At 58.8% G+C, this 23,088-nt stretch overlaps 1 protein-coding gene across 1 annotated transcript; it reads left to right on the top strand.

Annotated features, from left to right (window-relative positions):
- Window positions 1-95: 95 nt before the first annotated feature.
- On the top strand, window positions 96-14,679 carry UBE2N (ubiquitin conjugating enzyme E2 N). Its single transcript, XM_068142833.1, has 4 exons — window positions 96-216; window positions 12,212-12,458; window positions 12,648-12,788; window positions 13,882-14,679. Exons 1-4 carry the CDS (start codon window positions 187-189, stop codon window positions 13,920-13,922), a joined length of 459 nt encoding a protein of 152 aa, XP_067998934.1. The 5' UTR covers window positions 96-186; the 3' UTR covers window positions 13,923-14,679.
- The last annotated feature ends 8,409 nt before the right edge of the window (window positions 14,680-23,088 follow it).

Below are 23,088 nucleotides of genomic sequence, written 5' to 3'. Positions count from 1 at the left end.
GCAGAGCCGTGCGGGCGCAGCCCCCTCGGCCGCGGGAGCCCCCTTCCGCCGCGCGGGCGCGGCCTACATTGCCCGGCGTCCCGCGCCGAGGGGCGGCGCCGCCGGAAGCGCCGCGCGGGCTACTTCCGGCTGTGCGCGAGCCCCGAGCCTTGGCGAGCCCGCGAGCCTGCAGCGCGAGGAGACAAGATGGCCGGGCTGCCCCGCAGGATCATCAAGGTAGCCCCGCGCCGCGCCCCCCCGCGCCGCGCGCCGCCGGGGGGCCTGGGGGCGGCCGCGCCGGGCCGCGCGCGGCGGGCAGGGCCGGGCCGCCTTTGGCGCCGCTTCCGGTGCCCGGCGGCGGGGCCGCGCGGGGGTAGGGCCGCTCCCAGGCCTCCTCCTTCGCTCGCCGGGCGGGGGGCGACCGGCCGCCGCGGGAGGGGGGCAGGCGAGCGAGCCGCGCTAGGCCCGGCCTCCCCCGCCTTCCCCGCCGCCGCCCGGGGGGGCTGCTGGGCTCGCGGGCGGCGTGCGCGGGCGGTGCGGAGCGGAGCGGAGCGGCTGGGCCCTCGCGGCAGCGGGCCCGCGTCTGCGGCGGTGACCGCTCGGGCGACCCCGCGCTTCGCGGCCTTCGGCGGCGCCGTCCGCCGGCTGCTCGCGCGCCCGAGCCTAGGCCCGGAGCTCTGAGAGGCGGCGGCGGGCGGGCGCGCGCTCCCGTCCCCTTCCGCCGCCCGTGTGGCTCCTCGGCGCTGCGGGGCGGCCCCGGCTCCCGGGCGCAGCGCCTGGGCTGGCGGGGCGCGGGGCTCGGGTCCCTCCTGTGCGGGGAGAGACGGCGCGCAGCGAGTCCTCAGCGCGGGCTGCAGCGCTGCGTCAGGGCCTTCCCTCCCGGGGCGCGCTGCGCCGGGCCGGCGGCTGCTGCCTTCCGCTGGCCTTCCCATCGCGGCGCCAGCTCCAGCCTCGAAGCTTTGGAGCGGCTCAGCGCAGCCAGAGCTGCGCTGGAAGCCGTCGGAGGGGCTTGGTTCTGTAGCTGGCCTGGCCGTTTGCAGGAGTCTGGATCGAAGGCCTCAAACTGGTAAAGGACTCCCTTGGTAGAAGTCACCAGGTGATTCTAGTAAGGTTTGTCAGCCTTCAGCAAGTCAGGAGCATCCTGTGAAGTGGGCAAATGTCACACAGACAGCTTATAACACTGCAAAGCTCTCCTGGCTGGAGGTGCAGCGTTGGCAGCCCTTGGAACACACCTGAGTGGAGAATGGTTCATCGTGGTGAAAAAGATAGCCTGGTTTCACGGGGAAAATCCACTGTGACCCAGTAGGTGATGGTGATGGAGATGAGGTGCAAAGGCAGGAGGCAGACTGAAACATCATTGCTGCTCAGAGCTGGAAGCAGTGAAAAACAACAAAGACAGATCTTGCAGCATGAGTTTGACACTGGTCCAGCTGCCTGAGTGCACAGCATGCAGGGCTGGATGTGTCTCAGGTGGGAGAGGGAGCACTGATTCATAGCTGAGAGGAAATGCTGCTGCTGCTCACAGAGCTGTGCCAGGAGCTCACTCGTGCTGCTGCTCTCCCTGGGAGCTCTTGGCAACCCCTCTGAGCACAGCCAAGGAGAGCCCCTGCTTGTGTGCAGATTTTCTTCTTGGCACTTCTGGGGTGTTGTGGAGGAAACCTGGAGCAGCTCACACTGCTGACTCCAGCCCCATGTGAGTGCAGGGAAAGGTCTCCTCTCCTGGAGCAGAGGAGGTGCAGGGCAGCAGCAGAGACGCCTGGGAACTCCACCTTTCCTCTCTTGGTCACCCTGAAGAGATTGGGGGATTGCTTCATCTTGGGCTGGTTGTGTTAGATGACCAATTCTCCAGCTCCCCTGCTGCTGCCAGATGTGCACATGGCCCAGGACTTGAATCTGCCTCACGACCACAGCCTCAGGAAGGTGCAAAGTCATGCTGGGAAATGTTGCAGCTGCGGAGGTGCAGACCTAGAAATGCCTTCGGGAGCGAGTCTGGAGGGAGAGCACTTTGGATCGTCTCTGTCCTGCCAGTCTGGATGCTGGAGCTAAGTTTCCTGCTGCTGGTTGTCTTAGAGGAAGGGAGTGAGCTCTTCTTGCTGGTGGGAGTTTGAAAGAAAGTGGCCACAGAAGAGGGAGCTGAGGAAGAGCTGCAGGAGGTGAGATGACTTCAGGAGCAGCAAGAGCTGCTGATTGATGCTTTTATTTGTAATGCACTGTAAGAAGTTTGGTGAGTAAATGGCTTGGGCTCCTGCTAGGAGGAGATCTCTGCATGCAGGCTTTGTGCTGCCCTCAGAGGGGCTGTCAGTGGCTGGCTGGGGCCAGGGCTGCATATCTGGGCTGTACTAAGGGCCAGGATCCAGTGACCTGCTCAGGATGCAGTCGGCGTTCCTGGGCTTGACCGGCTGCTGGCAGATGGCCTGGCTCTCAGGTTGACTAGCAGCCCTGGCTGTGTGCAGCCTGCCATCTAGCTCAGCAGGAGAGCAGCAGCTCTCCTTGTCTCAGCAGAGAGCTCTGCTTTGTATGGCCAGCACTTGCCCCACATTCACATTCTTGCCCTCAGGTTACTTGGTTTAGAAGCTCCGACTTGAAGCGAGCCGAGGGGGATGGTCTGTGAGCTCAGGACGTGATAGCACCTCAAGGGTGGCTCCCAGGAGGGTGGAGACTCCCTTTGTACTAGGAGCTCCTTGGGAAAGACAAGGAGTGATGGGGACCAGTTACTGCTGGGGAGATTCCCAGTGGGCTCCAGAAGGAAATGTTCCCCCTGGGCACAGCCAGGCACTGGAATCCTCTCCCTTGGGCAGTGCTGGAGTCCTCTCCCTGGGGCAGTTGGGAGGCTCAGCTTGGCAGGGTGCTGGGCCAGCTCCTTGCAGCTCCACTCTCAGCTGGAGAGGTTGGAGCAGAGGCTCCTTGGGGTCCCTTCCCACCTGGCACTCTGGGGTTCTGCTTTAGGGTTCTGGCTTGGTGTTAGCACAGCACAAATGGTGAGCAGAAAGCGATGATGGTTTGGAAAACCTTCTTGTGAGCAGAGCAAACAGAGGAGAGGTTTTGTTTTCTTCAGTAGTCAAAACCCCCAAAGGTCCTCTGAGAATCACTTTAACGAGGAACTGTACTGATGCAAGCTGAAAGTCAAGCTGTGGTGTGGCAGTTACATAGCTGCCTGGGTTTGGTGCTGTAAGCTCTGTCCCTGGCACTCAGCAGTGAGCCCTTGCAGTGTGCACAGTGAGTGGAGGCAGCGATTTCCACCTCCCTCCCTGCCCTGATTCTCTCCAGTGTTGCAGAGTCACGGAGTGCCACTTGGGGAAGGAGCTGGATTGCATCTGAGGGTGGGTTTTTCATCTGCTCTCCCTTTGGCTGACATTCAAACCACCTCCTTGCTCTGTCAAGTGCAGTCTGGGCCTGAATGGGCTGGGCAGTGCTGCTTAGCCTCAGCTTTGCAAGTCCTTCCCCCCCTGCTGCTCTCCCTGCTGCAGTGATCTCATCATTCCTGACTCCCTGTCCAGGTCTGTGTCTTGACTGCAGCCAGCTGTTCAGGAGCTCTCCTGTGAGGCTCACTGCAGCTGCCCATGAAGTCATCCCTCTGGAGCAGTATCTCAGACTCTTGGCTTTTGGTCTTTTCTAATGATTTCTATATTGGTAATGAGTTTGTCAGTGTTAAATTATTGAGGCCTTGAGTTCTTCCCCCACATGGTAGGAAGTTAATGTCTGAGAGGTTCATTGTGCTGCTCAGAGAGGTGATTCTCCTCCTGCCCTCTGGTGAGACCTCCCCTGCAGCACTGTGTGCAGCTGTGGGACCCCCAGCACAGGAAGGATGTGGACCTGATGGAGCAGCTCCAGAGGAGGAGGAGGCCACAGAGATGATCAGAGGGATGGAGAACCTCTGCTATGGGGACAGGCTGGGAGAGCTGGGGCTGTGCAGCCTCGAGAGGAGAAGGCTCCAGGGAGACCTCACAGCTGCATCTCAGTGTCTGCAGGGGAGCTGCAGGCAGCTGGGGAGGGACTGCTCAGGAGGGGCTGTGGGGATAGGCCCAGGGGCAATGGTTTGGAACTGGAGCAGGGCAGAGTGAGGTTGGGCATCAGGAGGGAGCTCTGCACAGGGAGGCTGGGGAGACACTGGCACAGGCTGCCCAGGGAGGTGGCTGAGGCTCCAGCCCTGGGGACATTGAGGCTCAGCCTGGCTGTGTCCCTGGGCAGCCTGCTCCAGCTGGAGCTGTCCCTGCTGCCTGCAGGGCTTGGACAGGATGCCCTTGGAGGCTCCCTCCCATCCCAGTGCAGTCTGTGCATGTGTGCTGGGAGAAGCTGTTGGCACCTTGCTGGCAGGGAGCTGCTTGCAGCAGTGTGCAGGGCTCTGGGTGTCATCTGAACTGCTGACTCATGAAATGCTCCCTCAAGGAGTGACATTTCCAGGAGGTTCTGGAGGCTCTGGTGGTGGAAGGTGCCCCCAGCCTTCTGGTAGAGGTTAGTGTGAGCAGCATTTTATGCTTGAACCAGGAGAGCTCAGCCCTCTGGCTCCTGGGGTACTTTGCAGATGTTTTGAATCAGTGTTCCTGGCAGCTGACTTCAGCTGCCCCATCCTGTTGTGGAAGCTATGGGGCATGGGCACCTGTCTCCAGGTGAGCACTGCAGTCACCACTGCTTGCTGACCTCTCTCTGTTTCTGTATTTCTACTTCTGAGGCTGTCAGGGAGGGATAGGACTGGGGGGGATGGAGCAAAACCAGCAGGGGGAGATTCAGGTTGGATGTGAGGAGGAAGTTCTTCCCCAGGAGGGTGGTGAGAGCCTGGCACAGGCTGCCCAGGGAGGTGGTGGAAGCCTCATCCTCATCCCTGGAGGTGTTTGCAGCCAGGCTGGAGGTGGCTGTGGGCAGCCTGCTGTGGTGTGAGGTATCACAGCATCACCAAGGTTGGAGGAGACCTCAAGGATCATCAGGTCCAACCTGTCACCACAGAGCTCATGACTAGGGCATGGCACCAGTGGCAGGGGGCTTGGAACTGGCTGATCCTCGAGGGCCCTTCCAACCCTGACAGCTCTGTGATTGCAGTTTTCAGTCCCCTGGATTAAAACAGTCCCAACAAAGAGGCTGGCTGTGAGCCCCACACCTTTGGTGGTGCTCTGCCTTGCTTGGGTGGTTGGGCATGAGCCCCATTCCTCCCAGCCCCTGCTGTCCCTTGGCACCTGTCAGAGGAGCTGTGGTGTGCTCTCTGTCACTGCCCCTCCTGTGCTGCCTCTGGCAGGAGGCTGAGCACTCTGGGGGTTGCTGCAGGCTTTGGGGCTCTTCAGCTTTAAGCCACCTGGTTCATGGGGTGATTGGAAGGGCCCTTGAAGATCTAGCCCCACCCCACCATGGCCTGCTTTCCCCCTGCCTCCCCAGCCACTGTGGGGAGAGAATACAGAGGCTGTGCAGCCCTCTGAGCCTTCTGCCAGGCAGCTGCTGTGGCCCAGGCTGTGGGGGCAGCAGGGGTGGGGAGGCAGGGGCTGGAAGCCTGAGGGGTGGCAGGGCAGGTCTGCTGGGGAGGTGTGGGAGGAGGCCTGGGCCCAGAGGATAAAGAGCACTTGCCACAGGATCACAGAGTGCTTCTGGTTGGGAATGGCCTCTGAGCTCATCCAGGCCTCCCAACCCCACCCTGGCCACCAAACCTCCTCCCCCCAGCCCCCCTCAGCCCCCAGCCCCACGTTTCCTGAACACCTCCAGGGATGAGGACTCCCTCACCTCCCTGGGCAGCCTCTTCCAACCTCTCCTTCACTGTGGGCTGCAGGGGAGTTTAGCCCCGTGTCTGGAGCACCTCCTTCCCCTCCTTTTGCACTGCCCCTGGTGCCTGCAGGGCTGCTTCTCTGAGACTGTAACTCCTCTCCCTGGCTGCCCTTGCCCAGCAGGTTGTGTCCTTTCTCAGCAGCAGAGATGCTGTCACTGATGGGCTCAGCCTTGGCCAGTGGTGTGTCCACCTGGGAGCCAGCTGGCATGGGCTCTGTTGGATGTGGGAGGAAGATTCTAGCAGCCATGGGTGCCCCCTCCCTGGAGGGCTGATGCTTGAGGAAGCTGGGCTGCTGGGAGGTGGCCCTGCCCCTGGCAGGGCTTTCAGCTGCCTTCCCACCCAGCCCATGCTGCTCCAGCAGTGCCACTGCAGGAGTGGTTCCTGCTGGGGGTGAGCTGAGTTGGGCCTTGCTCTACTGCAGCTGAGGCAGCACCATGGAAAGCTTGAGCTGGGCTCCTACATAGATAATCCTCTGGGGCCTTGCATCAGATCTCAGCCTCACAGTGCCAGAAGCCTGCAAGCTGCTGTGGAGAACTCAGCAATGAGGCCATTCCCAGGGGAGAGCAGGGCTGACCCTAGAAGGGTCCCCCTCAGGCCAGGGTGGTTGGCAGCCTGAGCTCCCAAGGGCTGGGGGGGTTGTGGATTCTATCCTCCTTAGTCTGGGCAGGGAGGTGCTCCTGCCTGGGGAACCTTTGTCCTCTGCTCACTGTGTGGATTCATGGAATGGGCCAGGTTGGAAGGAACCTTTGCCAGGGGCAGGGACCCCTCCCTCCAGCCCAGGCTGCTCAGGGCCTCATCCAGCCTGGCCCTGAGCACCTCCAGGCAGGAGGCAGCCAGAGCCTCCCTGGGCAGCCTGTGCCAGGCTCTCCCCAGTCTCACTGCAAGGAATCTCTTCCTCACCTCCAGCCTCAGTCTGCCCTCTCCCAGCTTCAATCCACTGCCCCTTGCCCTGTCACTGCAGGCTGGGTGCAGCCACTCCTTCCCATGATCAGAGCTCACCCCCTGGCAGACCCTGGGTCTGTGCTGAAGTCATGGCATTGGTTGGGTTGGGAAAGCTCTCTGGGATCATCAGGCCCAGCCAGCAGTGCCACCCCCCAGTGCCAGTGCAGCCTGGCCCCAGGTGCCATGGCCACACATCCCCTCAGCACCTCCAGGGTGCTCTGAATGAAGTCTCTGTGTTTTGAGGCAGTTTTATCTCAGTGTTGGAGACAGTTTTGACTGATGCTTGACTGTCTCCTGCTGCCTCCCCCTCAGAAACCAGAGCTAACACATGCCTGTGCTTCACCCTCCTGTGTGTAACTGAGCAGTTCTTGGTGGAGAAGTGTGATCTCCCTCCTCCTCCTGCTGTGCCAGAGCAGGAAGGAATGGCCATTTGGCAAGGAGTTAGGCCTTGTCCTGTGCTGCTGCCCTGCTTTAAGTCCCTCCCTTCACCTGCTGTGCCATACCCTGAAATGAATCCTTGCTGCTAAGGTGTAGTTGGGAGATGATGACAGGAGAGGCTGGCAAGGGTTCCCTGCAGTCAGAGTCAGGAGGTGATCCAAATGCTTGTGAGCAGCAGGAGCAGGGAAGTGATTCTTTCCCTCTGCTTTGAGACCCCCCCTGGGGTCCAGTTGTGGAGTCCCCAGCATTAGGAGGACACAGAAGTGCTGGAGGGGCTCCAGAGGAGGCACTGAAGATGATCAGAGGGCTGGAGAGCCTCTGCTCTGGGGACAGCTGAGGCAGTTGGGGCTGTGCAGCCTGGAGAAGAGGAGGCTCCAGGGAGACCTCAGAGCAGCCTTCCAGTGCCTGAAGGGCTCCAGGAGAGCTGGGGAGGGACCTGTGACAGGGGCTGGGAGTGGTAGGGTGAGGGACAAGGGCTTTAAGGTGGAAGAGAGGAGATTGAGGCTGGAGATTGGAGAGCAATCCTTTGCAGTGAGGGGGGTGAGGCACTGGAGCAGGCTGCCCAGGGAGGCTGGGGCTGTCCCCTCCCTGCAGCTCTTTCAGGCCAGGCCCTGAGCAGCCTGGGCTGGTGGCAGGGGGCTGGGGCTGGGGCTGGCTGAGCTCTCAGGTCCCTTCCAGCCCAAGCACTCTGTGCTGTAGTCTGGATGGAAGTGCTGACGTTGCAGAGAGCCAGCACAAGGCATGCAGGCACCACCTGGGCGTCAGATGGAGTGGGAGTTCTCAAGGGGATCAGCCTGCAGCCCATGGTGATTAGAGTCAGCCTGGGCTGTGCTGGCATGCAGGTTTTTGTGCTGCTGTGTTAAACTAGGCCCAGGGAAGTGATTTGGCTCAGGGCCCTGCAGTGAAGGTCATTTCCTAAGCCCAGGCACTGCTGTCAGCTCAGTTCTTGTCTGACTTTGCAAACCATAGGGGTGCCTGGGCAGGGACTGGGCACATTGGTGCTGCTGAGTCAGGGCAAGCCCTGGGAGGACAGGAGAGGGGGGAGGGAGGTGCACATGCAGTGAGGCCCATCACCAAGGCCTGGGAAGCAGGCTGAAGTGGGGAGCAGAGCAGTTTGGTTCAGCTTCAGAAGCTGAAGCCCCTGAAGAATGAGCCAAAGGACTTGCACTAACCTTCAGCCAGTGAGAGTGGACCTGCAGGTGCAGCTTTGTGCCTGTGGTAGTCACCTTTGCTCTGCTTTAGAAACCTGCCTGGGGTGGGGGTGGGTTGAGGCTTGGGGAGGGGAGATTTGGGCTGGATAGGAGGAAGAAATTCTTTCCAGTGAGGCTGGGGAGACCCTGGAGCTGGCTCCATCCTGAAACCAGCTGGCACTGGGTCTGCTGTATGTGGGAGGAAGAGTCTGGTCGTGGCTGTCCCCTCCCTGGGGGTGTTAGGCCAGGCAGGATGAGGCTTTGAGCAGCCTGGGCTGCTGGGAGGGGTCCCTGCCCATGGCAGGGGCTTGGGACTGGATGGTCCTTAAGGTCTCTTCCAGCCCAGCCCACTGTGAAGCCATGGCTTGGCAGGGAGTGTCTGATCTCCTCTAGGGAGCAGAGAGTGAGCAGGCTGAGCACTCAGGGCAGCTGTGCTCCCCATCACATTGTCTCCCCCACAGAGGGGGCAGTGTGGTGCCCCCCAGGTTCACAGGCCCAGGGGGCTTCCATTGGAAGCCTCTCACTCTCCTCTGTGGAGGCTGAGGCTGGCTCCCACATCCTCCCCAGGAGTGCCTCTGGCTGTAAGCTGTGTGTGCAGGGGATGCAGCAGGCAGGTTCTGAGCTGGTAAAGGACAAGGGCAGAGTCACTCCCTGAGGCAGGCTGTGCAGAAGGATGTGGCACTGTGCCCCCTGAAGTACAGTCTCCTTTGGAGGCCTTGGTGAGGAAGGTGGTGCTGCCCTCTGCTCACTCATGTCCTGTGGCAGGGCAAGGGGCAGTGGAGGCAAGCTGGAGCCCAGAGGGTTCCAGCTCAATGTGAGGAGAAACCTCTTCACTGTGAGGCTGCTGGAGCCTGGAGCAGGCTGCCCAGGGGGGTTGTGGAGTCTCCTGCTCTGGAGGCTTTTGAGAGCTCCCTGGGCCCTGTTCCTGTGTGGCCTGGCCTGGGTGCTCCTGCTCTGGCAGGGGGTTGGACTGACTGGTCTCTAGAGGCCCCTTCCCACCCCTAGCATTCCATGAGCTCTCTGGTGAGGTGGTAGCACAGAGCTGCTGGTCACAGAGATGCTTCTCTGGCCTCAGCACTGCAAAGGGTTGCCAAATGTCTGCTTAGAACAAGGAGGGAGATAGACAAAGTCTTTGGGTGCTTGAAACCAGCCCCCCCAAGTGCCTCTCTGCAGGGCTGCTCTCAATCTCCTCAGCCCCATCCTGGCCTGGTGGTGAGAACTGAGCTCACCCAGGTGCAGGACCTTGCACTTTGCCTCAGTGAACCTCCTGAGCTCACCCTCCAGCCTGCCCAGCCCCACCTGGACGGCACCCATCCCACCCCTCATCAAGCCCTCTCTTTTCTGGGGGCTCACAGGTTGCAGCACAAACAGGTTGAGAGCTTCTCCCCCCTTGGGCACAGTTAGTTTCCAGAGCCATGTCTCCAGGGAGGAGCAGCAATGCAGAATGTCAGCTGCACCATCTCTCCCCCCCAGATCAGCTCTCAGCCTGCTGCAGGCCACCTGTGCTACCAGCACAGATTCCCTTGTGCCTGTCACAGTGCCTTCAACGCTTCTGTGCTGTGTGACCACCTCATTAACAATGGGGAAGCTCAGCCTGGGGGCAGGGGGGAGGGGTACAGCCAGTTGTGAGTGGGGGCTGGGGAGCACTGGCTGCCATGTGCCTTCACTTGGCCTGCAGGGTCTGTCAGCCAGTGGGAATGCTGACATCAGCTGGGGAATGGGCAGCAGGGGCAAGGAGAGCTCTCACTCTGCAGCACTGCAGGGGGTGGCAGGAAGGGAGAACTGCTTGAGGCAGCAGGAGATAGTTCAGTAGTGCTTTGCAGCTCAGGGTGGGTCTTGGAATCCCTTCTGTGAAGCTTACTTCAGAGTGCTGGAGGAGAGCTGATGAGGAGCACCACAGAGTCCTCTGCTGGAGCAGGACTGACTGGGTAGAGCTCTGTGTGCCCATCAGGACAAGATGAACTCCTCTGTTACAGAAACATCCATTGACAACAAATGTCTTTATGTTAAAACTCATAAAGAAATGAACCAAGGCTTCTCTGGGCACTCTGGAGTGGCCAAGAAGGGCACCAGCAGCCTGGCCTGGGGCAGCAGTGGTGAGGCCAGCAGCAGCAGGGCAGGGATGGGGTCCCTGTGCTGGGCACTGCTGAGGCTGCACCTCTGCCTTCAGTCTGGGCCCCTCACTGCCAGGAGGACACTGAGGGCTGGAGCAGGGCCAGAGAAGGGCAACAGAGCTGGGGAAGGGGCTGGGGAGCAGGGCTGGGGAGGAGCAGCTGAAGGCCCTGGGGGTGTTCAGCCTGGGGAAGAGGAGGCTGAGGGAGAGCTCCTTGCTCTCTGCAGCTCCCTGAGAGGAGGCTGCAGTAAACTTTGGGTTGGTCTCTGCTCCCCAGTGTTAAATGGTAGAAGGAGAGGAACTGGCCTGAAATTGTGCCAGGGGAGGGTTAGATTGGAGGGGAGGGAAAGCTTCTTTGGTGGCAGAGTGGCCAGGGCCTGGCAGAGGCTGCCCAGGGAGGTGGTGGAGTCCCCAGCCCTGGAGGGGTTGCAGAGCCCTGTGGCCATGGCAGCTGGGGCCCTGGTTTGGTGGCCATGGTGGGGTTGGGTTGCTGGCTGGGCTGGGTGACCCCAGAGGACTTTTCCAGCCCAACCAGTTCATGAGCTGTCACTGTGTGCCAGGCCTGGTGCCTGCTCTCAGCATGCTGGCTGCATCAGCTCTTGGGGGGTGCCTTGCAGGTGTTCCTCATCCCTGCTGGGAAGGAGCTTGTGTTAGGTGGTGGAGCTCCATGCAGAGGGCAGGAGGTGAAGCATCCTTGCTTTTAGAGCATCTTTCATCTGGTGTCCATGTTCCCCAGGGGGCTCTTGGGGCTTCTGAGCAGCCTCAGTGTTTGTGTAGCTGCATTCAGCAGAACATTTCCCTCTGCCCTCCCCTTTGCTGAGGGCTTGGACAGCCAGGTGACCACAGCCAGGTCGTGGAGAGCTGTCTGAGTGTGCTGAGGTCCTTGCAGAGCTGTGGCCCTGCAGCAGGACCTGGTGCCTCACCTGGAAGGGTCATTTCTGTTCCCTACATGTGTGCTCTCAGTGTTCAGTCTGAAGTGGATTTTAGTGGCAGAGCCTGCAGCTTGCAGCCAGGCTGGGAGGCAGAAGTGCTGCTGCTGCTGCCAGAGGACTGCTGATCCTGGGGGATCTGGAGCCAGGACTGGCTGCCTGCTGGGTCACAGTCAGCACTCTGGTAGTGCTGGGGAGGTGGTCTGGGGACCAGAGTGACTGAGTGGGAGCCAGGGACTGCTGAGATCAGCCCAGCTACTGAATTGTGTTACTCAGAGAAGCATTTGGGGTGGGAAGGACCTTCAGGAGCATTGAAGGATTGAAGCTTGAGGAGGGCAGGCTGGGACTGGAGGGTGGGGAGAAGTTCTTCAGAGAATAGACTAGGACTAAGCAGGTTGGATCATCAAGTCCAGAGCCTGTCATCCAGTACTGTCTGATCAACTCAGCCATGGCACCAAGCACTCCATCCAGGCTCTCCCTGAACACCTCCCTGGGCAGCACATCCCAGTGGCCAGGAGAGAGAGGGTGGTGAGACCCTGGAACAGGTTGCCCAGGGAGGTTGTGGATGCATCCTCCCTGGAAGGATGAGGCCTTAAGCACTCTGGTGCAGTGGAAGGTGTCCCTGCCCGTGGCAGGGGCTGGAGCTGGATGTCTGGAAGGTGCCTCCCAGCCCAGCCCAGGCTGTGACCCTTGCTCCAGCTGCTCTGGGACTGGCCCGTGGTCCTTCCTGTGGATGGAGGCAGGCAGCTCTTGGGGGATTCTGGTGCTGAGAGCAGTTTGTGTCTGTCCCTAGAGCAGTGTGCTTGTCTTCAGAGCAGTCGGGGGAGCTCCTTCCCGGCAGGGGCCGTTTGTTACCTCCTGCTTCTCCCCGCAGGAGACCCAGCGCCTGCTGGCGGAGCCTGTCCCCGGCATCAAGGCGGAGCCCGACGAGAGCAACGCTCGTTACTTCCACGTGGTCATTGCAGGCCCGCAGGATTCCCCCTTTGAGGGTGGGACATTTAAACTTGAACTATTCCTCCCTGAAGAGTACCCCATGGCAGCTCCAAAAGTACGTTTCATGACCAAAATTTATCATCCTAATGTAGACAAGCTGGGAAGGATATGTTTAGATATTTTGAAAGGTAAGTGCTGCCTCCTCCTCCCCTTCCTTTGGGCTTGCTAAGCACAGGAGACTTGGCACTTGGCCCTGCTGAGGGGCTCTGTTAAGGACTGCCTTGCTGCTGCTGCTGCTTGGATGTGGGAGAGGGGAGCTTGCTGTGTGTTGCTGCTGCTGCCCCCGGTGCCTCACCCTGCTGTACGTGTCTCCCTAGATAAATGGTCCCCAGCTTTGCAGATCCGTACAGTCCTGCTATCAATCCAGGCCTTGTTAAGTGCTCCAAACCCAGATGATCCTCTAGCAAATGATGTAGCTGAGCAGTGGAAGACCAATGAAGCCCAAGCCATAGAAACAGGTGATGTATCTCACACTACTTTGGTTTTGTCCCCCCCTTAGATTCAGGGAGTAGCTGATCACTAGGTGCCTGGGGAGCTGTGCATCCTGCCCCCTTGTTTGTGGCTGCATGCAGGCACAGTCCAGGCCACCTGGCAGTGCTCTGCTCTGCTCTGCTCACAGAAGCCACAGTGGTTCTGCTTGGGAAACCCTTCAAAGATCATTGAGTCCAAGCATTCTTGGACTCCACCAAATCTGCTTCTAAGCCACGTCCCTCAGCACCACTTCTGCCTCCTTTAGGCTCTTCCAGGGATGGGGATGCAGTCACCTCCCTGGGCAGCCTTTCCCAGTCCTTGAGAACCCTTTCAGCCAAGGAGTTTCTTCTAATACCCAACCTAACCCTCTCCTGCTGCAACTTGAGGCCTTGTATCCCTTCTTATTTTGGAGCAGAGCCCAACCCCCACTTGGCTTCAGCCTCCTCTCAGGGAGCTGCAGAGAGCAAGGAGCTCTCCCTCAGCCTCCTCTGCTCCAGCCTGAGCACCCCCAGCTCCTCCTCCCCAGCCCTGCTCTCCAGACCCTCCCCCAGCTTCATTGCCCTTCTCTGGGCCTGCTCCAGCCCCTCAGTGCCTTTCTGAAGTCACTGCCCATGCCAGTGCTCAGTATGTGACTGCTTCCCATGTGCCTCAAATAAATGAAAGCCTCAGAAGTTGTCCTGAAATAAAACCCAAACCAAAAATCTCAGAAAGTGCCCTGGAAACAACCAACCAGCCTCAGAAACTGCCCTGGAAAAAAACCCAACCCAAAGCAAAGAGAATCTCAGCAACTGCCCTGCAAAACAGAGCCACCCAGACTGAAACTACCCAGAACCAGCAACCACCTGCCCTGAAAACTGCCCCAAACATGGAGAGAAGAGGGAAAGGGCAAGGAAAGCAAACCACAACACTGTCAGAAATTGCTCTGAACGACCTCCCCAGATCCCAGCAGCAAAGAGAGAGAGCCCCAGAGCTGTGGGAAGTGCCCCGGGGGGTGGCTGTGTTGTGTCCTGGCAGCAGAGCTGCCTGGGGCCAGCCTGCCACATGCCCCTCTGCCTAAATGTCTTTCCTCTTCCTTTGCAGCCAGAGCATGGACTAGGCTATATGCCATGAACAATATTTAAACCTGCTTTCAACATCCAGTGTGCATCACTTCTCCTCTTCTGCCAAGACCTCTTCCTTGGGTTGGTTTGGTTTCCTTTTGGGTTGGTTTTTTGTTGGTGTTTCGTTTGCATTGAATGGACACAGTCTTAGAAGCCCATGAGAGAATAAAAGCCCAGCCATCTCCAGTCCTTTGGTGATTAAATGCTCCTTAGCAAGTCTGTGTCTTGTCCTGATTCCCTGTTGTACCGCATGAGCAGAGGCTAGAAGCATCAGCTGGATTGTCGTGAAGTCCCTGGAAAGCAGCAGCACATCTCTGCTTCTCATCACTCTGGGGGTGGTTGTTTTCTCCCCCTCCCTCCCCCTCTCCCCTCCCTGGTTTCAGTCTGAGCACTGTGAATGAAGGTAGGCAAGGGTTAGCTGCAGGGCTTTCTCTGGTTTCATTTTGTGGGCTCCTCCTCCTCCTCCTCCCCTCCTTCCTTTCTGTTCTATGGTGATGCTAATTGCGTTGGTGAAAAGCAGCTAACCGGTTCTAGACTCTTCCCTCTAGCCCAGTCTAACTTAGATGCTGTAGGTGGAGAAGCTTCCTTGTCTGAACACCACCACCACCAGCTGGGAACATGAACCATCCATCACCCCCACTAATAATGTTGTGATTCTGCTGTCGAGTGTAGAAGCAAGAAGCCCCTCCCAGAACAAAGCTTGTGACCATTTTGTATGGCTTGTCTGGACCCCCCCTGTAAATCTTCTGGTTTAGTAAACTCTGGTTTTGTTATTCTACCTTGGCCTTTGGACAGTTTCTTTTTGCTGTGTTCTCCTTTCTCTTGCTGTGACAACCCTGGCTCCCAACAGCAAAACCAGAGCAGAAGTGGCCCCTGGGCTCCACCACTCTGCCAGAGGAGGCAGCCAGAGGTGGAGGTAGCAGGTCCTGAGCTCTTGCTTCTCTTTGCTGCCTGGGGTGGGGTTTTTGTCTCAGTAGTCTGTGGTACGTGGGTGGCCTCCCCCTGGCCCAGCTGACAGGAGCTCCTGTTGGGAGTGACTTTCAGACACCAGTCCCTGCTGCAAGCATTGCCACCAGCACGTGAGCAGTCAGTGCTGTGCACTCCCATGGAGCTCCTCAGAGCCAGGAGGAGGCTGAGAGCACTGACAGACAGTTGGCTGCCTGCACAGCTCCTCTGCTGCTCCTTGCCAGCTGGGAGGCTGCACTCTTCTGCCTCCCTCAGTCCCTGCCCCTCTGAACACAAACCACCAGTGTGCAGAGCCAGTTGCAAGCAGCTGCTGAGGTTTGCTTAGCCACTTACTGCAGCCTCTTCCCACTGGTGTTCTCTAGGAGCCTGAGTAAGCCACTTGCCTGAGCAGCTGCCCTGCCTCAGTAGCAACAGAGCTGCTCTGGTGGAGGGAAGGGAAGTGCTGAGAGCCTTCCTTCCCATCCTTGGCTTTTCTGTCTGCATCTCCTCTGGGAGCCCAGCACCCTTCCTGGGAGCCCAGCACCCTTCCTGGGAGCCCAGCACCCTTCCTGGGAGCCCAGCACCCTTCCTGGGAGCCCAGCTTTTGGCTTCCCTTGGCATTTTTTCATCCCTGTTCTCTTCTTCCTCTCCCTCAGAAAAACAGAGGAGAGGGAAAAACAAAGGCTGCAGAAGGTGTTGGGGAGGCAAAGCTGAAGGGTGTGAGCCTGTAGTGGCTGCAGGAGGGAGTGTTCAGTCAGGCACTTCAGCAGCTCTGGTTCTGTGGTCTTGCTTTTCTCCCTCTTCTGCTTCAGTGTCACCTGGAATGTCTCTAGACTGTGGTGTATTTATTGTGCTCTGATGTAAGATGAAGAATATCTATTAAAACTACCTTTTCCAACAGACACTGCTCTCAGTGCTCAGGAACTGCTCAGTGACTGCTCTCAGTGCTCAGGGACTGCTCTCAGTGCTCAGGGGCTGCTCTCAGTGCTCAGGGACTGCTCAGGAGCTGCTCTCAGTGCTCAGGGACTGCTCTCGGTGCTCAGGGACTGCTCTCAGTGCTCAGGGACTGCTCTCAGTGCTCAGGGGCTGCTCTCAGTGCTCAGGAGCTGCTCTCAGTGCTCAGGGACTGCTCTCAGTGCTCAGGGACTGCTCTCAGTGCTCAGGAACTGCTCAGGGACTGCTCTCAGTGCTCAGGGACTGCTCTCAGTGCTCAGGGACTGCTCTCAGTGCTCAGGGACTGCTCTCAGTGCTCAGGGACTGCTCTCAGTGCTCAGGGACTGCTCTCAGTGCTCAGGAACTGCTCAGGGACTGCTCTCAGTGCTCAGGGACTGCTCTCAGTGCTCAGGGACTGCTCTCAGTGCTCAGGGACTGCTCTCAGTGCTCAGGGGCTGCTCTCAGTGCTCAGGAGCTGCTCTCAGTGCTCAGGAGCTGCTCTCAGTGGCTGCTCTGTCCCTCCAAGTGCTCTTTGTGAGATGCTTGAAGCTGGGCTCACAACTCAGCTTTTTCACCAGACTGAGCTATGGAAGAATCAGACTGGGAGGGGCTGGAAGGGACCTTCAGAGCTCATCCATTCCAAGCCCCCTGCCAGAGCAGGGCACCCAGGGCAGGGCACACAGGGCACAGCCAGGAGGGGCTGGGAAGGCTCCAGAGGAGACTCCACAGCCTCTCTGGGCAGCCTGCTCCAGGGCTCAGCACCCTCACAGGGACAAAGGTTTCCCTCCTCTTCCCCTGGCAGCTGCTCTGCTCCAGCTGCCCCCAGTGCCCCTTGTGCTGTGCTTGGCCATCCCTGAGCAGAGCCTGGCTCCAGCCCTGCACATCTTCATCCCCAGCACTGAGGGCAGCCCCCAGGCTCCTCTGCTCCCAGCCCCAGCTCCCTCAGCTGTGCTCACAGGAGAGGTTCCACTGCCTGCAGCAGCTCTGTGCCCTGGGATGGACTCTTCCAAGCAGTTCCCTGAGGTCCTTGAGCTTAGGGGCCCAGAACTGGACACAGTATTGCAGAGGTGGCCTCAGCAGGGCAGAGCAGAGGGGCAGGAGAGCCTCTCTGACCTACTCACCCCAGCCCTTCTACTCCCCCCAGGTGCCCTTGGCCACAGGAGCACATTGCTGGCTCATGGTCATCCTCTTGTCCAGCAGGACCCTCACCTCCCTTTTCCCTGCTCTCCAACAGCTCAATCCCCAACCTGTGCTGGTCCCTGGGGCTGTTCTCTCCCAGATGGAAGACTCTACCCTTCTCCTGGTTGGATTCCATGCCATTCCTCCCCCCCAGCTCTCCAGCCTGTCCAGGCCTGGCTGGGTGGCAGCACAGCCTGAGCAGTGTCAGCCACTGCTCCCCCTTGGGTGCCATCAGCAAGCTGGCTGGCAGAGCCCTCTGTGCCCTCAGCCAGGGTGCTGATGAATAGCCCTGGTCCCAGTCCCACCCCCTGAGGGGCTCCACAGGCCTCCAGCTGGAGTCTGCCCCATTGACCACAACTCTGACTTCTCTCCTCCAAGCAGCTCACATCCCCCTGCCTGTCCAGACAGCACTTCCTCAGCATGGCTGCCAGGAGGCAGTGGGAGATGGTGCCAGATGCTCTCCTCAGATCAAGACAGACCACAGCCACTGCTCTGCCATCCTCTCTCCACCTGCTGATGTCCTCAGCAAGGGTTGCAGGTTGGTCAAACATGACTTCCCCTGGAGAGGCCTGGAGCAGCCTGGGCTGGGGGGAGCTGTCCCTGCCCCTGGCAGGGGTTGGAGCTGGCTGAGCTTTCAGGCCCCTTCCAGCCCACCCACTCTGTGCTTGTAGGGCTTTGCCTGTAGGGGTTTGCTTGGTGTTTCCTTGGTGGGTTTGGGAGTTTGTTGTTGTTACTCTTCTCCCCACTGTGTCCAGGTGTGCCTGGTTCAGTACAAGAGCTCCCTACTTGCTTGCAGGTTGGACAAGTTCCAGTCCACTGCACCTGACAGGATTAAGCTCTGGCAGTGGTGCAGTGGGAGCATGGCACAGCATGAGTCACTGCATGGCTCTGGGATGGATCTAGCAGCAGGTATGGCAGCTTTCCTGTCACAGCATGCAGGAAGACTTGGAAGCCTGGAGGTCAGGAGAAGAGGGGAACCAAGCAGTGTGACTGCCTCCCCTGGGGGATGTGCCTGCTCCCCTCAGCACCTACAGGAAGGAGCAGGGGTGAGTGAGGAGACAAGTCACTTGTCTGCAGGGCAGAGAGCTAAGGGTAAAACCTGCTCTGATTCCAAAGGTGGTGGTGGAAGCTGTCAGCTGAACACCACCCACTGCATGACCTGGGTGAGGAAAGGGGATTGCACCCCAGGGTGACTCACCTGGATAGCTCTGTTGCTAGGGAGTGTCCCTGTTGATCACCCAGACACTGGCTGCTCCAGGAGTCAGAGATCCACAGGATGGGTTGGGTTGGAAGGGACCTGAAAGCTCAGCCAGCTCCAACCCCCTGCCACGGGCAGGGACACCTCCCAGCAGCCCAGGCTGCTCAGGGCCTCATCCAGCCTGGCCCTGAACAGCTGCAGGCAGGGAAGAGCCCCTGGGCAGCACAGTGGCTCCTGTGTATCACACCCTGTGAGGCTCCCCAGGGCAGGAGATGCAGCCAAGGGTGCTGTGCACCAGGGAAATAGAAGTGACCTCCCAGGAGGAAACTCCTCTGAGTCTTTGTGGCTCACTCAGCCCCAGGCTGGGCTCCTGCCTTCAGAGTTGCTGGGAAGGAGCAATTTGGGCTCTGCTCCCAAAGGGTAGCCAGGCTGAGATGCCCTTGAGCTCTGGAGCCAGGCTTGCAAGGCCAGTGAGACATGGAGGAGTTGTGTGTGATCTTTGGGTGCTCCTTGCTGTAGCAGCTGAGCTTCTCTCAGCCCCAGTGCCTGCTCTGCCTGCAGAGGTGCTGCTGTGGTTCTACCATCAGCTGCTCATGGTGCTGAGAGGCCACACTGAAGGCTCAGGAGGGGTGCTGAGGCATTTCTGAGGGGTGTCCATGGGCTCCTGCCCCATGGGCTGTTGGTAAAGGTGGGCTGGTCACAGGGGGAGACCCAGCAAGGTGATTCCAGGGGCAATTTCCCTCAGCTGCTGGGGCTGTTTGCCTGCCTCACTCAAAGCCAGGGTGTGCCAGAGGTGTACCCAGCAGGCAGGCAGGGAGGAAATGTTTGCTGCCCACCCATCAGAGCTGGTGGTTTGGAAACCAGGGCTGGCAGTGGGAGCTGCTCAGTGTGTGCCACCAGGCAAAGAGCAGCTGGTCACAGAGCTCATGCAGAGACCTCCAGCCCTCCTAAGCCAGCTCTGAGCAGCAGCTCCTGCTTGCTGTGGACAGGAAATGGTTGGAGAGCTTGGCTGGGGCTGGTGCACAGCCCAGAGCTGGGGGGACAGCAGTCCTTGGGTGGAGCCTTGCCCTCCTCAGGTGGACCCCCTGGCTTCAGTGCCTGCTTCATGCCTCAGCAGCACTCAGAGCAGGAGTGGTGCAAGGCAAGAGGTAAGTTCTGGAAATCCCCAGCCACACTGAGCTGCCAGAGTGTTCCAGCTTCTTGGCAAAGGCCATCCCTGCTCAGGGAGCTGGGGGGCAGGAGGTTGGGTTGGATCACCTTAGAGGTCTTCTCCAACCTATGCTCTTGGAGCTCCCTCTGTGTGTTGTGACACATTCTACCTCCACAGGACCTCCCTGCTTGGAAAAGACCTTCAAGGTCATCAAGTCCAACCACTGGCTAACTCCAGCAGGGCCACAACTACCCCTGGCTGCTTCAACTTCCCACCACACAGCAGGAAACACTGGCACAGGCTGCCCAGGGCTGTGGTTGGGGGCCCAGCCTTGGAGACAGGTGAGGTCAGGCTTGCTGTGGCCCTGGGCAGCCTGCTCCAGCTGGAGCTGTCCCTGCTGAGTGCAGGGGGGGGTGGACAAGAGGACCTTGGAGGGTCCCCTCCAAGCCAATGCCATCTGTGAGGTGCTCTGCTAGGCTCCAGGCAGGGAACTCCAGTACAGAGCTGGGGGGTGGGAGCTGCCCTCCTGTCAGCAGTCACAGAGGGCAGCAGAGCAACTGCTCAGCTCTCACCCTGCAAGGGAGGTGGTTTAAAACCAGGGCAGGCTGAGCACTGGCAGCACTCTGCAAGCTGGGGTGGGTGTCAGGCAAGGCCTCAAGGGGGTTGTGTGGGGTCCAGCTGAAGAGAGAGAAATCCATTGCCAGTCACAGCACAGAGAGGACAGCAGGCTGGGGAGGAGCCTGAGCCACTCCCAGGGGTGGCAGAAGGGGCCAGGCCCTTGTCCCTGCTGCCCTGTGACAGGACAGGAGGCAATGGACACAGACTGCAGCCCAGGAGGTTGCACCTCAGCATGGGAGAGTGGTTAGTGGGAGGCTGCTGAGCCCTGGGGCAGACTGCACAGAGAGGCTGTGGAGCCTCCTGCTCTGGAGGCTTTCCAGACCCTCTCTGGCTGTGTTGCTGTGTGCCCTGCTCTGGGTGCTGCTGCCCTGGCAGGGGCTTGGCCTGGAGGCTCTCCAGAGGCCTCTGCATTCTGTGCCTGTTGGTTTGCCACTCAGTAACTCCACCATCCACAGGACTCATTTAGATTTTATTCTAGGAGTTCTCCAATATAAAAAGTCAAAATTCTTACATCAATCCTTGAAGAAAATCCATGCAAGCAGCTCCAAATGTTTACAGCTCCAGTTGCCCTCCCCCACTCCCTCCCCCCTGCCCTTCCCCTTCACAACCCCTGGGGGTGATTCAGGCCCAGCCTTTGCCTCAGGTCTTCCCAGCACTGACAGACCACTGCTAGGCTAACTCAGGGGTGCAGTAAGCACCAACAGAAGGTTTCCCCCCCCACCCCCCACCCAAACAGCCTCTCTGCAGCCCCTCAGTGCTTCTTGAGGTGTTTCAAAGCCCTTCCTTCAGGCTCCAGGTGACTTTTGTTTGCTACCACCAGCACCCAGCTCATGATCGACTCACAGCCAGCCAGGAGAGAGCAGAGCTGGGGAGGAGTGCAGCTGCCCACCTGCCCCTTGCCTTTCCTGGCTGGACAGCTCAATCTGAACTGAGTTCATGCCATGAGGGAGGGGGGAAAGTGAAGCACAGACCCAGGTGTGCTCTGTAGGGAAGAGCTTTGGCCCAGCTGAAGAGAGATGCAAGTGGAAAACAAACACAAGCCAACCAAATGCTTCTCTCTCAAGTGCTAGGTTAACCTCCCCCAACCTTTAGCACTCCTGAGCCCTTCTGGCACCATCTGCTCAGCACAGAAGCCACCCTGCAGCGTTTGCTCCCCTCTAGCATACCTGAAGTGCTTCCAATCTACCCTCTGAAAGGGAGGTTAGAAATCAAACCAAGCTGAGCTCTGAAGGGCCCTTCCAGGCCTCAACACTCTGTGATTCTGCAGGCTGCACAGAGACTGAAGAGGTTTTTACCCAACAAAAGAAAAGGGAGACCCAAGCCATGGTAAAAAAAGGAGCTGGCACTACTGAGCAGCTCAGAGGTGTGAGCAGCAAAAAATAACCACCCCAACAGTTCCAGGCAGTCAGCTCTCAGCTTGGTAGCAACAGCCAATACTGTACAGTTTGTACATCAGTATCAAATACATCAGTCAGGAGTTACAAAAGAGGATCATGCAGGACACTCAATCTCACACAGGCTTGGGCTGCTTTCCTCCCAAGGATCTCAAGGGGAGACAGAGGCATTGCTAATAGTTGGAGAGTAAGAACTCAAACCCCTGGGGTCCTGTTCTCCAACCCCTGGGATCTCCAACCCCTGGGGTCCTGTTCTCCAACCCCTGGGATCTCAAGCCCCTGGGGTCCTGTTCTCCAACCCCTGGGATCTTGATCTCAAACCCCTGGGGTCCTGTTCTTCAACCCCTGGGATCTCCAACCCCTGGGGTCCTGTTCTCCAACCCCTGGGATCTTGATCTCAAACCCCTGGGGTCCTGTTCTCCAACCCCTGGGATCTCAAGCCCCTGGGGTCCTGTTCTCCAAGCCCTGGGATCTCCAACCCCTGGGGTCCTGTTCTCCACCCCCTGGCTTCCTCTTCTCCAAGCCCTTAGATTCTTGGTTTAGCTTTCCCAGGTTATCTTATTCCAAGCAAGCCTGCAGGTGTTTGCTCAGTGGAAGTGTTCCTCCAAGTGAGCAGGAAAGGGAGCTCAAGGACTGACTCTTAGAGGCAGCTTTGGAGCCAGAGCCCCCCTGGGCCTGGTTGGAACCAGCAGACATTCTGCAGTGTGCTCAGCTCCACCTCCTGCTTCACCTGGCCAAACAAAAAGTGCTTTTGGTAGAGCAGAGCTACAGCAGCATGCTGAGCAAATGCTGCCCCTGGCAGGGGGGCTGCAGCTGGGTGAGCTCACCCCAAACCCTTCTGGGAGGCCTCAGTCTGGATCACAAAGCACTTGAGTGCACCACTGAGATACCAACACTGCAGGGCTGGAGAAGCTGCTGGCCCCAGTGCCACCTCTGGGTGCAGCTGAAGAGGGAGCTGTGCTCTTTCCCCCTCTGTTAGCTCCCTGGCAGGGGAGGGATGGGCAGCAGCCTCCCACCCAGCAGGCCAGAAGGCCTCAGCTGTGTGGCTCCTGCCTTGTGCCAGTAGCACTTCTGCCTCTTGCAAGAGCTCAGCCCCCAGCAGCCTGCCTGCTCTGCCCCCCTGCCCCGTGGCACAGGCCTGGCTTTCCCTCAGCACTTCCACTTGTGGCAACACTTTTGTTGTTTTGGCCTTTATTTGGGGGTTGGTTTTTGTTTTCTTTTTCCTCCTAAAAAAGTGTAACAGCACAAAAAAGTCATAGCAGCATTTTACACCAGGTGTCTTACAAAATAAGTGTCTTGAGTAACAAAAGGCTTAAATTACATCTCCCCCTCCCCCTGTACACCACTCTGCACTGCTTTACTATTTACAAAGGGGGGGATGAGCTTCACCCAGGGCAGGCAGGAGGTCAGGGCCTACCCTCAGCCCCTCTCTTGGTCTGGCCAGAGAGGAGGTGCAGCTGGGGTTAGATCCTGGAGCCACTACAGCAGGAGCAGGATGTGACTGGAGTTGTGTTCCTGGAGGAGAAGACAGCACACACACACAGACACTGAGGGGGAGCCCCTGCTGAAAACATTAAGACCAAGAGTGGGTTTAGTTTTCATCTCTTTCTCCTCTTGTTCAGCCAAAAGAATTAAGACCAGAGACAGGGGAAGAGGTTATGGATGGAGGTGCTGAAGGCCAGGGCTGGATGAGGCCTTGAGCAGCCTGGGCTGGTGGGAGCTGCCCCTGCCCCTGGCAGGGGGCTGGAACTGGATGAGCTTTGGGCTGCC

This window comes from Melanerpes formicivorus, unplaced genomic scaffold (assembly GCF_026170545.1).
Source record: "Melanerpes formicivorus ecotype bairdi unplaced genomic scaffold, bMelFor1.0.p_v2 SCAF_8, whole genome shotgun sequence".
In the NCBI taxonomy this organism is placed as follows: domain Eukaryota; kingdom Metazoa; phylum Chordata; class Aves; order Piciformes; family Picidae; genus Melanerpes; species Melanerpes formicivorus.
Note: the sequence above shows the minus strand (reverse complement) of the source record. Positions and strands in the feature narration are given on the sequence as shown.